Genomic DNA, 12632 nt, shown 5'->3' with positions numbered 1-12632 from the left:
AAGAAACACAGCACACCATTTGGATAATAGTTTATATTTATATTTGTATATATATATATATTATATTGTGTTTACTTAACAAACATGATATATGCAATGTCTCCAAGTTAGCTGTAACAATAAAAATACAATATCTTTGTGTCCTTACATAGAATTAAAACAGCAAAAACAAAAGAACCAAAACCGCCCTAAGTAGTTCACAGAGAGGTACAAATATACAGTACAAATCTATTTTATTCAAAAAGGGTACAAATAAAAATGCAACAAAATAGAGATATTAATGCTTTGTTAAAGTCAGGTAGGTGAGGGGTATTCTAAGGGAGCACTTTGGGTCGACAATTCTAAGGCTTCTGATAAAGATCAATACATATTGGTACGGCCATACGATATTAAAACTCACTATACAAAGTTCATACAACCTGGATTATACTTGAGGATTGAATGTTACACATACATCATTGCATATATTTTGCAGATTTAGGCATTTAGAAAAAAAAAAGAGAAAAAAGGATGCTGTTTTTTTTGTTTGTTTCGTTTTTCAATAGTTACACATCACATAAAAAGCAGTGTCACTTTGTGCCAACAAAAAGTACAATGTCAAATCTGAAAATGCAGACTTCTTTAAAACTTTAAACCGTTCGATTCTCCTGATTTGAAATTCGACATCAGAGACAACATAACCGTCCTAAATTCACCTTTCCCAGTTCAGATACTGGGTCAAACGTCACGAAAACATTAGAAAACCATCACATTACCAACAAGTGAACGCTACATATCGGATTTATGCAGCCGGCCTGTCGCTGAATTAAAACCCAACCCTCTGCCGTCCAGTGACTGTCGGACAAAACACATGACACCAAACACAATCCATTAATTCCAGGGATAAAATTAAAATAAAAAAAAACTACAGAGCTTGTGCAACAATTAAAAACAACTAATGTGCATGTGTGTGTGTAATTAATGGACTGCACTCCGTTGCTGACTCTCTCGGCATCGTCTTGTAAAAAGTGCAAAGGAGAGCTTCCATTTACTTCACTTGCACACACTGAAAACTAGAAACTAAATGTTAAAAGTATCTAGAGTGTATGAAAAAAATCAAACATAGCAGAAAACAGAACAGAAAATGAAAAAAAAAAAAAAAAAAAAAAAAGGAGGAGGAAACCCAAACACATGAACAAAAAGTTGCAGACCTCATTGTTGAATCATCTTGGGACCAAACAAGATTCCCTGTCGCCCTTTGAGACATCTGAATAAGAGTTTCCACTGAGAAACATGAAAGGTGTGGAGCCTGAAAGGGGAACGCCGAGTCTACCAGAAGCATTATTTCAATTTCACACATAGTACACAGCAGAATTTAAGGCATTATTGACAAGCATCATCCAAACTATACAAAAAAAAACACGTCTATCTACAGAAACACACAACCGGTGATTTCTCCATGATTTTGTGTGCTTTTCATTTGGAAAATCTTCAATCTGTTTTTCAGTTTTAAAAACACTGTGAAGGAGGGTAGTTTAGTGCAATTACAGACAGCGACAGACTACCAGAGATGTAAAGAAGCTTCCCTGGACATCTTTGTAGAAGTCGAGCACACGCTGCTCGAAGCAGAGGGCTCATGGCTGCACACCATGGTTTTGCGGTGAGAATTATCAGGAGGTAAAGTCACAGGAGGCACTGCTTTGCACCGTTTGAATCCCATTAAATGCATCTTGACCTAGTAATACGATGTTGAAGTGGCTTGGCAGTTGGACCAACACAACGCTGAGTACACAAACACACAAACTAAACACTGGTTTATATTCCTATTTAAGAAAAGTCGTTTAAAGTAAAAATCCTATAACCAGACATTAGCGGGAAATGACTGCATGTGGCAACCTGCCCTACAGCTTCAAAGAGCTGTACTTAAGACAATGACGGGTACAACACTGAGGTTACTGCATAGAACAAGCCAAGACTACATGAAATGATTTCAGGTTTATGCATATTGCTTAAAGCATGACAAAATAAGAAATTCTACAGGCTGAGCTTTCGATTGTAAGATTTTTAAAACCGTTTCAAAAATATTTTAAAGTTCAAATGTTTCACTTTGATTTGACCAAAACAATAGTTGGTCTTTAAGTTCATTTATAGAATTATTTGTCATTGTAAACGTTCCTCTTCTTCACATTGGCCTTTTAGGGATCTATTCCAAATGGGATTCCAGTTTAAGTGATGGGGAGAAGCACAAAAACCCTTAAAGTCTGAATTCTGTGAGTAAACCCATCGACAGTTGATCTGTATCTGATCAGAAATATAAGCAGGAGTACTTCAAGAAGTCACGTGTGTGAATCATCTGAAGGAAGTAACTACATTGGTTTTTTAACGTCAGCAGGATCACACAAACACTACTCATCAGATTTCCACCTAAATTGATGGATGGATGGGACGTGGGTAAAGAAGCAGCCACTGACATGTTGGCAGTGCTCCATACAAAGGGGCATATCAGGAATGTTTTTCTCCTCTTTTCAACATTGAAAAATGGGGCTTTTTGATGTTTTTTGCATTTTCACTATTCGATGAAACACTAAATCATTAGTTTTTCCTCTTAGGAGTGATTTCTACGAGTGTGTGAAATTTGCCGCAGTTAGATTTAATGTACTGGGGCATTTTTTGGCTTGGCCGGATATGTTCACTTACCTAATTGCCACTCCAGTTTGAATATAAAATTCTGCTTCCTTGCTGAGCTGCAGCACAGGGGCAGTAAATTAAAGAGTGAATTTCGTATTCCTGATAACATTGGAAGATCGAATCGTCTGCGACTGCTTCGGTCTCATATTAAGTGCTTTGCCAAACAAAAACATGAAAGCTGGTTTAGTCCCAAATCGCTTATTACTGGAATAACATCAGGAAGGAATCTTTACGCAGCCACTGAGCGCAGGAGGAATGTTTACAGCGAGCACTGAGTCTTTATGGGCATGTGAGAACTGCTTTAAAACAGAACTGGAAAAATGTTGAGCTATCTCTTAAAAGCTGCTCGTAGTAGCAGCACCAGAGGAGGAGAGTCTACCGGGGCCGGTTCAGGTTACCCCGTCTGGTACGTCACCTCATGGCGCCTCCATCTGCTGACAGAGGGTCAGGGTGTTTCTACTCAGGGAACCACGGCCGCTTCAGAGAGAAACAGACGTACACAACAGTGTCTGAGGCTGATGAACAATCTAGTACAACACATTAGTCGCACACGACTTTCAAGCGGGAAAGACAAAGGTTTTAAGAACGATGACAGAAAACAAGAGAAGTGTGTGATTTCTATTTTGCGATGGGAATGTCCGCGTGAGGAATGCTATCTGATCATTAACCTCTGAATGATTTTATGTGGGGTCTAATTGCACTTATTTTCTGTTTCACCCTTTTTAGATCTTTCGAGTGACAAGGACACGTCAGGAGGAGGAAACTGCAGCATTCATCTTGGCTACTTTGTAAACAGAGAAAATGCACATCAGTTGTCTGTCTTTCTTTCTCTCATGCACACACACACACACACACCACAAAACAATATTACTTCAAACATATTCCCTTCATTAAAAAAACAAAACGCCTACTGTGCTGTGATTCCTATTAACAAGGTCAGTGTGAAATCAATGAGTGACATTTTCTATGTGCAACACAAGACAATCGTAAGATACACTGGATAAGAAATCCTGGTACAAAAAGTGAAGGATGTTAAATGTTCAAAACAAAGAGACAGAAGAGAAGATGGGAAAACAAAAGAGCATAGGTGAGATGGAAAATCGGAGACGAGCAGGTTTATCTACAAAGATTTCTGAAGGAATCCGTCAGAGGATTTAGAACTACTGACGAATCAATAAAAATGAATAGTGCATCAGCTTTTACAGTCTGGGTTAAAAGAGGGTCAGGAGGGACTCACACCTCTGATGTTTAGAAATATAGAACCAAAGGATTAGAGGGCGGTAAAGCCACAAGCTGTAAAATAACTATTGCTTTCATTTTGTTAACTGAGCAAGAGGAGCTCATGGTGAGGACGAAGAGTCCTCTTCATGCAGGGCTCAGGCTGAAGTTGGCTGCAGCCAGTGATGTGACAGGGTGAGGTCACTCCTGCAGATGGCTTTGGTAAGTTATCATGAGGTGGGGGGGGGGGGGGGCATGATTCTGAATGAGGGTGAATATGGTAAATAATGGATGTACTCAGGGATGATGCTGGAATGCAAAACATTTCTAATTCCCAATAAAAGCAAATTTCAATCCGCGGCGTTCATGCAAACAAACACACTCGAAAAGGCCCTCCATCTAAACCAGAGTATGCTATAAAAGCTCATCTTTTTTTGGAGTTGACACTGATTGCAGTATAGACAAGACATGATTGATTGATTTATCATTATTTCGATTGTAAGACAAGCAGGACATGCTGCGCTTGAGGCCTGAGAGAGAATCCCATTCCTTGCAAACCCGCCTCCTGAAGAGGAAGGGGGGGGGGGGAGAAAGAATCTCTGCTGACAGCAGAGGTTTCAGACTCCTGTCGGAGAAGCATAATGTAACACACACTGACAGTTAGCGTCAACAGTGCAGACATCACCAGAGGAGCAACTCCACTCTTTTTCTTTTTTGGGTAAATGCTTTTGAAGTAAACGGGATCCTGGGAATGGAGATTTCAAAGATCCCTGGCTGTGATCTTTGCAGAGTCGGTAGCTTTACTGTGCTAATAACACATTCTCTGTAGTCCGTCGTCTTCCAAAGAGACAGTTTGGTCAAAAAGGAAGCGAGACCGTTTTGAATGCGATGGGAACCTCCAAACGTGGGTATGAGGAAGTGGCGACAAAGGAGGGAGGGAGGAAGAGAAATGCAGTGTGTGCGGACTATGGTAGGCATTTCATCAGCTACATACTTTCGACTCAGCTTCTCATGTTCCCATCAGCCCTCAGCTGGCTGGGAAAGCACTGGCTCCGATCCTTTTGGCCGAGTGACAACCAAAACAAACCAGAACTTCTCACCAGACAGAAAGATCTTGTATTTTTTGTATATTTTAGGTGTGCAAAATCTCAAACATTCTGAGGCTACATTCACACTCTGTTTCCTCTTTCTCTCCTCGTCAGACTCATTCTTACTGATGGCAGTCTCTTCTATATTTGCTACCAAACGTGATGCTACTTCCCTGCATTAGAGCGCCCCTCTATGGACAGTTTGACCTCCTGGGGGATGAACGAGGGTCTTATGTGGCCGGAGTTGCTTATCTGAGGGCGTGGCCCTTCATCTCCCTTCATACTGAATCTTTGGAGGCCAGGCGAGGACCAGCGTCTCTGTGAGGCACCGAGCGAAGGATGCATTGCTCCCGTCCCCGCCCCTGCAAAAGTAGAGCCTTCTGTGTGCAAGTGGTAACTGCTCTGGCTCCTCGGATGCTCTGCTGAGGTCCTGCTCGGTCGGATGTGCGACTCAGTGTGGCCAATAACCCCCAAATATGTTGCTTCCTCCTTATCAGCCGTGTCTTTCTCCCCATCCCTCTGTCTTTCTCTGTGGATGCGGTCTATCCTGAAATGAGACTGAGGCCGTGACTGCTGGGGAGCAGGAGGCCCCATGAGCTGGTGACTAAGTCCTGATGTGGCGTTAGTTTTGCTCAAAGTCCTGGACAGGTTCTGCTGCTGCTGCTGCTGCTGTTGTTGTTGTTGTTGTTGTTGTTGTTGTTGTTGCTGCTGCTGCGAATGATTGTGCTGTGGTTGTTTCTGCTGCTGGGGCTGAAGCTGCTGCTGCTGCTGCAGGGTGATGGACACACACACATCTCCCACTTGCAGATGATGGCAGGCCAGGCCGTAAAGCTGGGCCGTGCGCTCAGGGCTGCAGGACGACCAGCCCTGCCCGAACACAAAGAAGGGGTGCTCCGGAGGCACGTCGATGGTCACTTTGCTCTGCTGCTCACCAACAGTGAAGTGAAGCGACACTAGACCTGCTCTCTGCTGGCTGGCTCGGATGTCCACCACCATGCTGGAGTCAATCTTAAGCCCCCCACTCACCTCCGCACTCCGCACAAAGTCCTGAGTCTGCAGGTCCTCCACACGCTTCAGTTCCCCAGTGGCCAGCTGGATAATGGCGCCCTTCATGAAGTGCGACGGGCTGCTGGGAGTGGCGGCGGGAGCGAGGCTTGAAGCTAAGGCCTGAGTTATATCTGCTGAAGGCTGGACAGGAGGATGATGGGCAAGCTGCTGCTGAGCTGGGGGCGGCTCCGCCTTTTCAGAGAGGCACACTCTGGCTGAAGAATCGGAGGCTTTAAAGTTTGGGTTGAAAGAGGAGATGATGGTTGAGGCATGGCTGGCCGGGGCATCATTAACCAGTTCTGGGTAGTGTTGCTGGGGTGCTTGGGGATGATGCTGCAGGTGATACTCCAGGGGAATAAGAACTGGCTGCCCATTAGCAAGCACAACAGCATGCTGTCCTGTTTGCTGCTGGAGACCGGTCACCCTGGGGTCACTGTAACTCGCCTGCACCGCGTATGCCGCCCGGCTGAAATTGATGCCCGGGCTCTCTCCATGGATCTCTCTGGATCTCTGGTGACCCTGGGAGAGGTTCAGGGGAGCGAAGGAGACCTCTTTCCTCACGCCACTTCCACCTTGGTTAGAGGAAATCAAACGACCAACCACCTGCTGCACCTGGAAGTTTAAAAAAAGGGGAAGAGAGTTTCAGTCACACAGCTTTGGCCGAATGAGACTTTGGGCAACGAGTGAACGCACGAATACCCACAGACTCCTGCACGCAATATAGGAATAGACGTAAATTAACATATTCTATCATAAACACTGAGGTGAGAAGGTGTAGAATGCAGACACACTCCACATATTTAATAACAATGCAGACTACAACAACTTCCTTAAAATGACACAATGACATGTATCACTACTACGAGAATGAAGTGTTTGATATTAGTTCATTTAGGTGTATTGAAAATAGAGGGGTCTGCCTGTCACAGGAATGTCTCCGGCAGTTTTAATCAAAAGTGGATTAAACTTGGTCAGTTGGTTGGAGGCTAAAGGTCACCAAATTAGATCAAACTGTTAGCCTAATGCTAATGAATGGAAAATACATAGAGCAAATATATATACATTTTATATCATCTTTAATTCAGTTACACACTGTGTTAATAAATATTCACACAAATACATTGTGCTCTATCAATGTATTATTTTTTCCCCTGGGCTGCGTATCACTTATGTTAATCAAGTTATAGAAATCAGTTAACCCCACCAGGGCTTAAAGGTTCAAACTTAAGTAATTGCATTCTGAATAATTAAGACTGCATGCAGTGCGGGTGGAGCATCTGAGTGCATTTCTAGTCAGGAGTCATTCAGTATTCCTTCCCTGGTTTTTCTAAAGATCTGTAAAAGTAATAGTATCACACATGTTGCAGTGAGGAGCTCCCTGTGTATTTGTGTATTTAATTATTTTCATCATGTTCAACGGTTTTGCACTGCCTAGATTTTTAACATCACCTCTGCTACCAGTGGGGAATATTCACATTTACAGTAGTCACATTATGAGGTCATCAGTAAGTCTCACCTCCAGGTCACTGTCTGGAGTGCTGCGCTGGCCAGGTGAGCTCCTCTCCTCCAGCCTTCGGTTCTGCAGACCTCGGTCCTGGATGTGCTCCTGTGCGGCAGTGATCGGTGCTACCTGCAGCAGACGTACATTTCTGGCAGCGTAGGCCGAGTCCAGTGCAACCTCCCGGGCTATCTGCTCTTTATCCCTTCCATTCATCTCTGGTTCATTCTCCTGCTGGGCACTGTGGAGGTCTCGGATGGCAATGGCAGCCCTGGCGCCCTGAGGGTGGTAGTAGACTGGCATCCCTCGGGAGCTGAGCTCGGCTGCGGGCAGGACCCCCACAGCACTGAGGTGCTGCTGGGCAGCTTGCTCGGACTGCAGCATCATCGGGACACCACTGGATGCTGCAACTTTGGCAAATGTATGAGCAGCTACCTGGGCCTGGGGAGGTGGGGAAACAACCCCTTCCTGTATGACAGATGGATAGGGAACCAGATGGGACTGAGAGATGGTGCCTGAAGGAGAGATCAACGATCCCGGGACAAAGCCAGGGGGGAGAGCATAAGGTACCGCTGCGTAGGGGGAACTAACAAACTGCAGAGAGGAGTGAGGGATCTGGGTGTAACCCATAGGAGGATAGGACAGTCCTGGTTGCTGCAGGAAAGGAGAATGAACAGTGTAGGCTGGAGAGATGTGGCTTAACACTGGGTGAAGACTGGTAGGCGAGTAGGTAACAGACGGAAGAGCCACTTTGTAGAGCATGCTGTACTGGTCAACCGGGACTGCTGGTATGCCATCAGAATTATCCATTCCATAATGATGTCCTTGCTGAGCTCGCAGCCACTCTGCAGATGGGTTCCCTCCCTGAGTGTCACTGTTGGCTGCAGAGTTCTGGATGGAAACCACTTCATCTTCTCCAATACCCCCACCTGTACCACCTGTACCACCGGCACCACCTGCACCACTTCCACCTGTAGCCCCACTTCCAGCTGTAGCCCCAGCCCCCCCGCTCGCTCCAGATCCACCTCCACTGTTACTAGGTGGGAGGTCCCTCTTCTTTGGAGGCAGGGACTCCTGGTTCCGCTCCTGAGCTGGTTTCATTGTGATCGTCTGACTGGGCAAGTTGCTTTACTGTACTGCACAGGAACCGACAGGAACTGCAGGCCAGTCCGCCGGCACAGGAACCAGTTCAGAAATCACCTGGCTGCCCTTGTCTGCCAATTCACCTATAAAATAGAAGAAGAAGATAGACACACAGCCTCGTCACACCACAACTAAATGATTATCAGAGGTTTCAAAATTAGATGAAAACAATATAGTTATAAGATTCTTAGCACATTAACAATTCCAAAGATCGAGACCTGTTGTGTTAGTGCATGTGTTCATTCAGTGATCATACATCTGCAACTTTTCTGTTCTGCTTTTCTAAAAACTTTGATTTTGAGTTGTTACACACTAGAAAACTACAGTGATATTCCAGACAAAGTGTACAGTGTTACGTGGCAACTCATGGTTCCTCTTTCATTACTGCTTCGTCTTTTGATAGTCAATGATTTGTCATCAAGTAGAGAAAAATGCTCAAACCTCTGATCTCCCAAGGCGAGGCCTTAAAAAGGGCTTTTTCTGGCCCTCAGTCGAAAAAACGCACGATGTATTTCATCACTATCTCAAACACTACAAAAGGGGCAGCAATTACTCACATTTAAATAAAAGTTCAAATGTGGCAAATTAAAAAAATATATAAAAATGATATTACTATGAGTAAAATTACATGAATTCAAATGCACAAATGTCCCTTTGTATATGACCAAACAATAAGTAAAATACATATAGCTTCCAATGAAAAAACAGTGCAGCGGTGAGGAACCATAATTGATCTACGTCAGATTTGAAAAATGTTTTCTATTCATCAAGTGTCATTCTCTGCTCATGAAGAAGAGTTTGAAACCACAACTTTCACCCAGGAACGGAAATCAGTCTTTGAACTCAACACAAACTAAAAATGTGACATTTATCACGACATCTACCACTGTCAAGTGAAATGAACGTTTTAGTGTGGTTACACATTCTCTTTGTAACACAACAGACACTAACAGCTGATCCTCCTCCTTGCTGTGGGTTTGGGTTGTAACACCAGTCTGAGCTGTAGTCAACACCGACGTGTTCAGTGACTGGACCTGATCTGAGGAGCAGATCCACTCATTACTCACAACTTCGACTTCACATCAGCCCCCACACCAGAGCCGAGTGTGTTCTCGGTGTCACTCGACACTAAACACAGTCACTACAGCCGCCTCCTGGGTCAAAGCCCTGACGAGGACCAGCAAACAAACGCTCTGCTTATATAAACTTAGTTCAAACTTAGATGTACGAGGTTTATCTGCGATTTCTTCCAGTTGCCGCCACACTCCAGTCAAGAGCAGCTGTATTTACCGTTAGCTAGTGGCTGACTTGGCTAAAGTTAGCTCGCCGCTTAGCCCCGTCATTCCACCGTGATCACAGAGGAACGACAGCATGACACTTCCTGCACTAACACCACACGAATGTTGCCTGTTGCTGTCTGGAGCCGTTTACTTGTCACCATTACAACCCACTGGGCAGGTCCAGGCTGGTTTAGCATACGCGGCTAGCACAGCTGCACCTAGCTAACATGAAGGCGCCTCACACATCTGCCCCCGGCTAAACGTGGCTGTGCTCGGGACGAGGGTCGCGCGTGTGTCCGCGGCGTGTCGGTGTGTGGACGTACCTCCACATGTCATCGCGCTCGGACGTCCCCTCATGGAGAAAATGAAGTCGACGAGCTGGGGGAGAAACAGCAGAAATCAGGGCTCAGCAGTCGAGCCCATTTCGAAGGCCAGCACAGGCGCTCGCCGATGACGTCACTGGGTTTATTCAATTTCCTGTTTGTCGGCTGCACAAAGTCCAACACGCGCACAGAAAGAAATTACTTCGCTTTTGAGTGAAAGTAAAAAAAGTCAATTTGAATCGGCCCACAGTTTAGATATAAACTCATGGTGTGATCCCATAACAAAAAAATATATAAAAGTTTATTTGATCTTTACATTTTAAACGTAATTAAATGATAAATTAAACTGTATCGTTATATCATATGATTACATATTTTGGGGGCAAAGAGAACGAATTGTAAAAAAAATATATATTTTTTTTAATTAAATGAAATGAAATTAACTTAAATCAGAAGTGACTTCGCATGATTAATTTAAGTTATTTTTTTTTTAATTCTTTTTTATATATATTTTTTACAATTTTTCTCTTTGCCCACAAATATATGTTATATGATATAACGATAGTTTAATTTATCATTTAATTACGTTTAAAATGTAAAGATCAAATAAACTTTGATATTTTTTGTTTTGGGTTTTGCCTTTTGCCTGAAAAAGATAAATAATGACTGAGGAAATATTGACACAGGGCTGTTCAGGCTTGGACTCTGATCGAGAGACAGATGTTTTCACAGTGGAGTTATGACAACATCGTCTCCTTTGGCAAAGGATGATTCTTCGCAGTACCTCAATGTTCACACGGTTTGAGGAAATGTCCCAATTCTGAGAGAGAGAAAGAGAGAAAGAGAGATGTCACCTTTGCAAGACATAAAGATTCCTTTAATCTATGACCACTGACACTGCAGGAGTGGAGTTGTTTGTTTACGGTTCAGCATCGAAAGAGTCATGGTCCATGTATGTCCGCGATACAAAATGTTTTACTGGCGTGTAATCAAACTTTGACGCCACGCCACAGTCACACCGTGTGACGAAAAATCGATCTTTGAATTAGTTTGTTTCTCCATCTTTTCATCTCCATTTGAAGTTGATCTGATGTAAGCCCTGGTGCAAGCACCTCAATGTAAAAATGTGGAATATGGCCACTAAATGCAAAATAGCAGGCTTCCTGTTGCGTTTTTCCAATTGAACCTTATAGACTTTTGTTTGACTGGTCATGATACACATGTGTATAGATTTTTGTGAAGATCGGTCAATGTGAACACGTTCCAGGGGACTCGGGGGCACCGTTGAGCCTTTTTGCCAAGCCCATTGAAAATTCCTCCAGAATACTTACATTTTCATCAGTCTCTAATTTTCTTCAAATTTCATAAGATTTTAGGCATGTTAAAGCCCTCAAAAAGCCAAATAATTTGCCTGAAAAAAAAAATAATCCTTAAAATGTCAATAGGGCCTCACTGTCTGTCAGTGCTTGGACCCTAATAAAACAATTATATTATTTAGTTATTCCCAAAGAATTAAATAACGATTCAATCCAAATTCACAAAACCAAAAAAACAAACATAAAATATCATTAAACTCCAGCTGAACGGTAGGGGGAGCTGCAGCCACATACACAGATTATATAGCTGAACTAAAGTCTATAATAATGTGAAAATAGGTGATTCCATTGCTGCCTACACAGCTGTACTATTCTCAGTGATGGGATGTAAAGAAGTACATTTACTTGAGTAGATTTATTTTCAGGTACTTATCACTTGTACTTCACTGTCATCAAATATCCGTACTTTCTGCTGTAGCTTCTTTTTTGTGTTTCATGTGTTCAAAAGTAATCACAGAGTTGAACAAACACCTACAATGGATCGGAAGAGACCCCAACCAAGATTCAGACATTACAATAGAGAGTTGCATTATGGAATAGGCTAGACTTTACAAGTATTTTTACTTGAAATACTTTAAAATTGTGTACTTAATTACTTTTTCTCAGGAAGAAAAGTCAATGTGCTGCCTTTACTTTCACATAAATATTTGAGTACTTCCTCAACCACTGACTACACTATAGTACTATGCTGCTATGTACCATGCGTACAAAATTAAAATAAAATGACAAAGGGTTCAAGCTAATCTTGAGTGCTCTACTACATATTCTTTACTTTTTGTTTCAGATGTGCTTCTTCTTATATTGTCCCCTCTGGTTTTAATGACACAGCAGCACAATATAATAGGACTCAAAACACAGTTTATGTTTGTGATATTATATATATATAGCATTTGCAACCAAACCTCACCTGTGAATGATCCATATCACTTGTCCTTCCTTACTGGTTGTGGCAGCTTTCTTTCCCCTGTCTTTCCCCACCCTCACTATTTTCT

The 12632-nt window shown here is 43.0% G+C and overlaps 1 protein-coding gene across 1 annotated transcript; it reads right to left on the bottom strand.

The window, feature by feature from the left end:
- Nucleotides 1-216: 216 nt before the first annotated feature.
- Nucleotides 217-10403, bottom strand: atxn1l (ataxin 1-like). Its single transcript, XM_062385621.1, has 3 exons — nt 10265-10403; nt 7537-8744; nt 217-6632 (listed from the first exon to the last, which is right to left on the bottom strand). The coding sequence occupies exons 2-3, from the start codon at nt 8617-8619 to the stop codon at nt 5139-5141; spliced, it is 2577 nt and encodes an 858-aa protein (XP_062241605.1). The 5' UTR covers nt 8620-8744; nt 10265-10403; the 3' UTR covers nt 217-5138.
- Between the last annotated feature and the right edge of the window lie 2229 nt (nt 10404-12632).

Source organism: Platichthys flesus, chromosome 1 (assembly GCF_949316205.1).
Source record: "Platichthys flesus chromosome 1, fPlaFle2.1, whole genome shotgun sequence".
Taxonomy (NCBI): domain Eukaryota; kingdom Metazoa; phylum Chordata; class Actinopteri; order Pleuronectiformes; family Pleuronectidae; genus Platichthys; species Platichthys flesus.
Note: the sequence above shows the minus strand (reverse complement) of the source record. Positions and strands in the feature narration are given on the sequence as shown.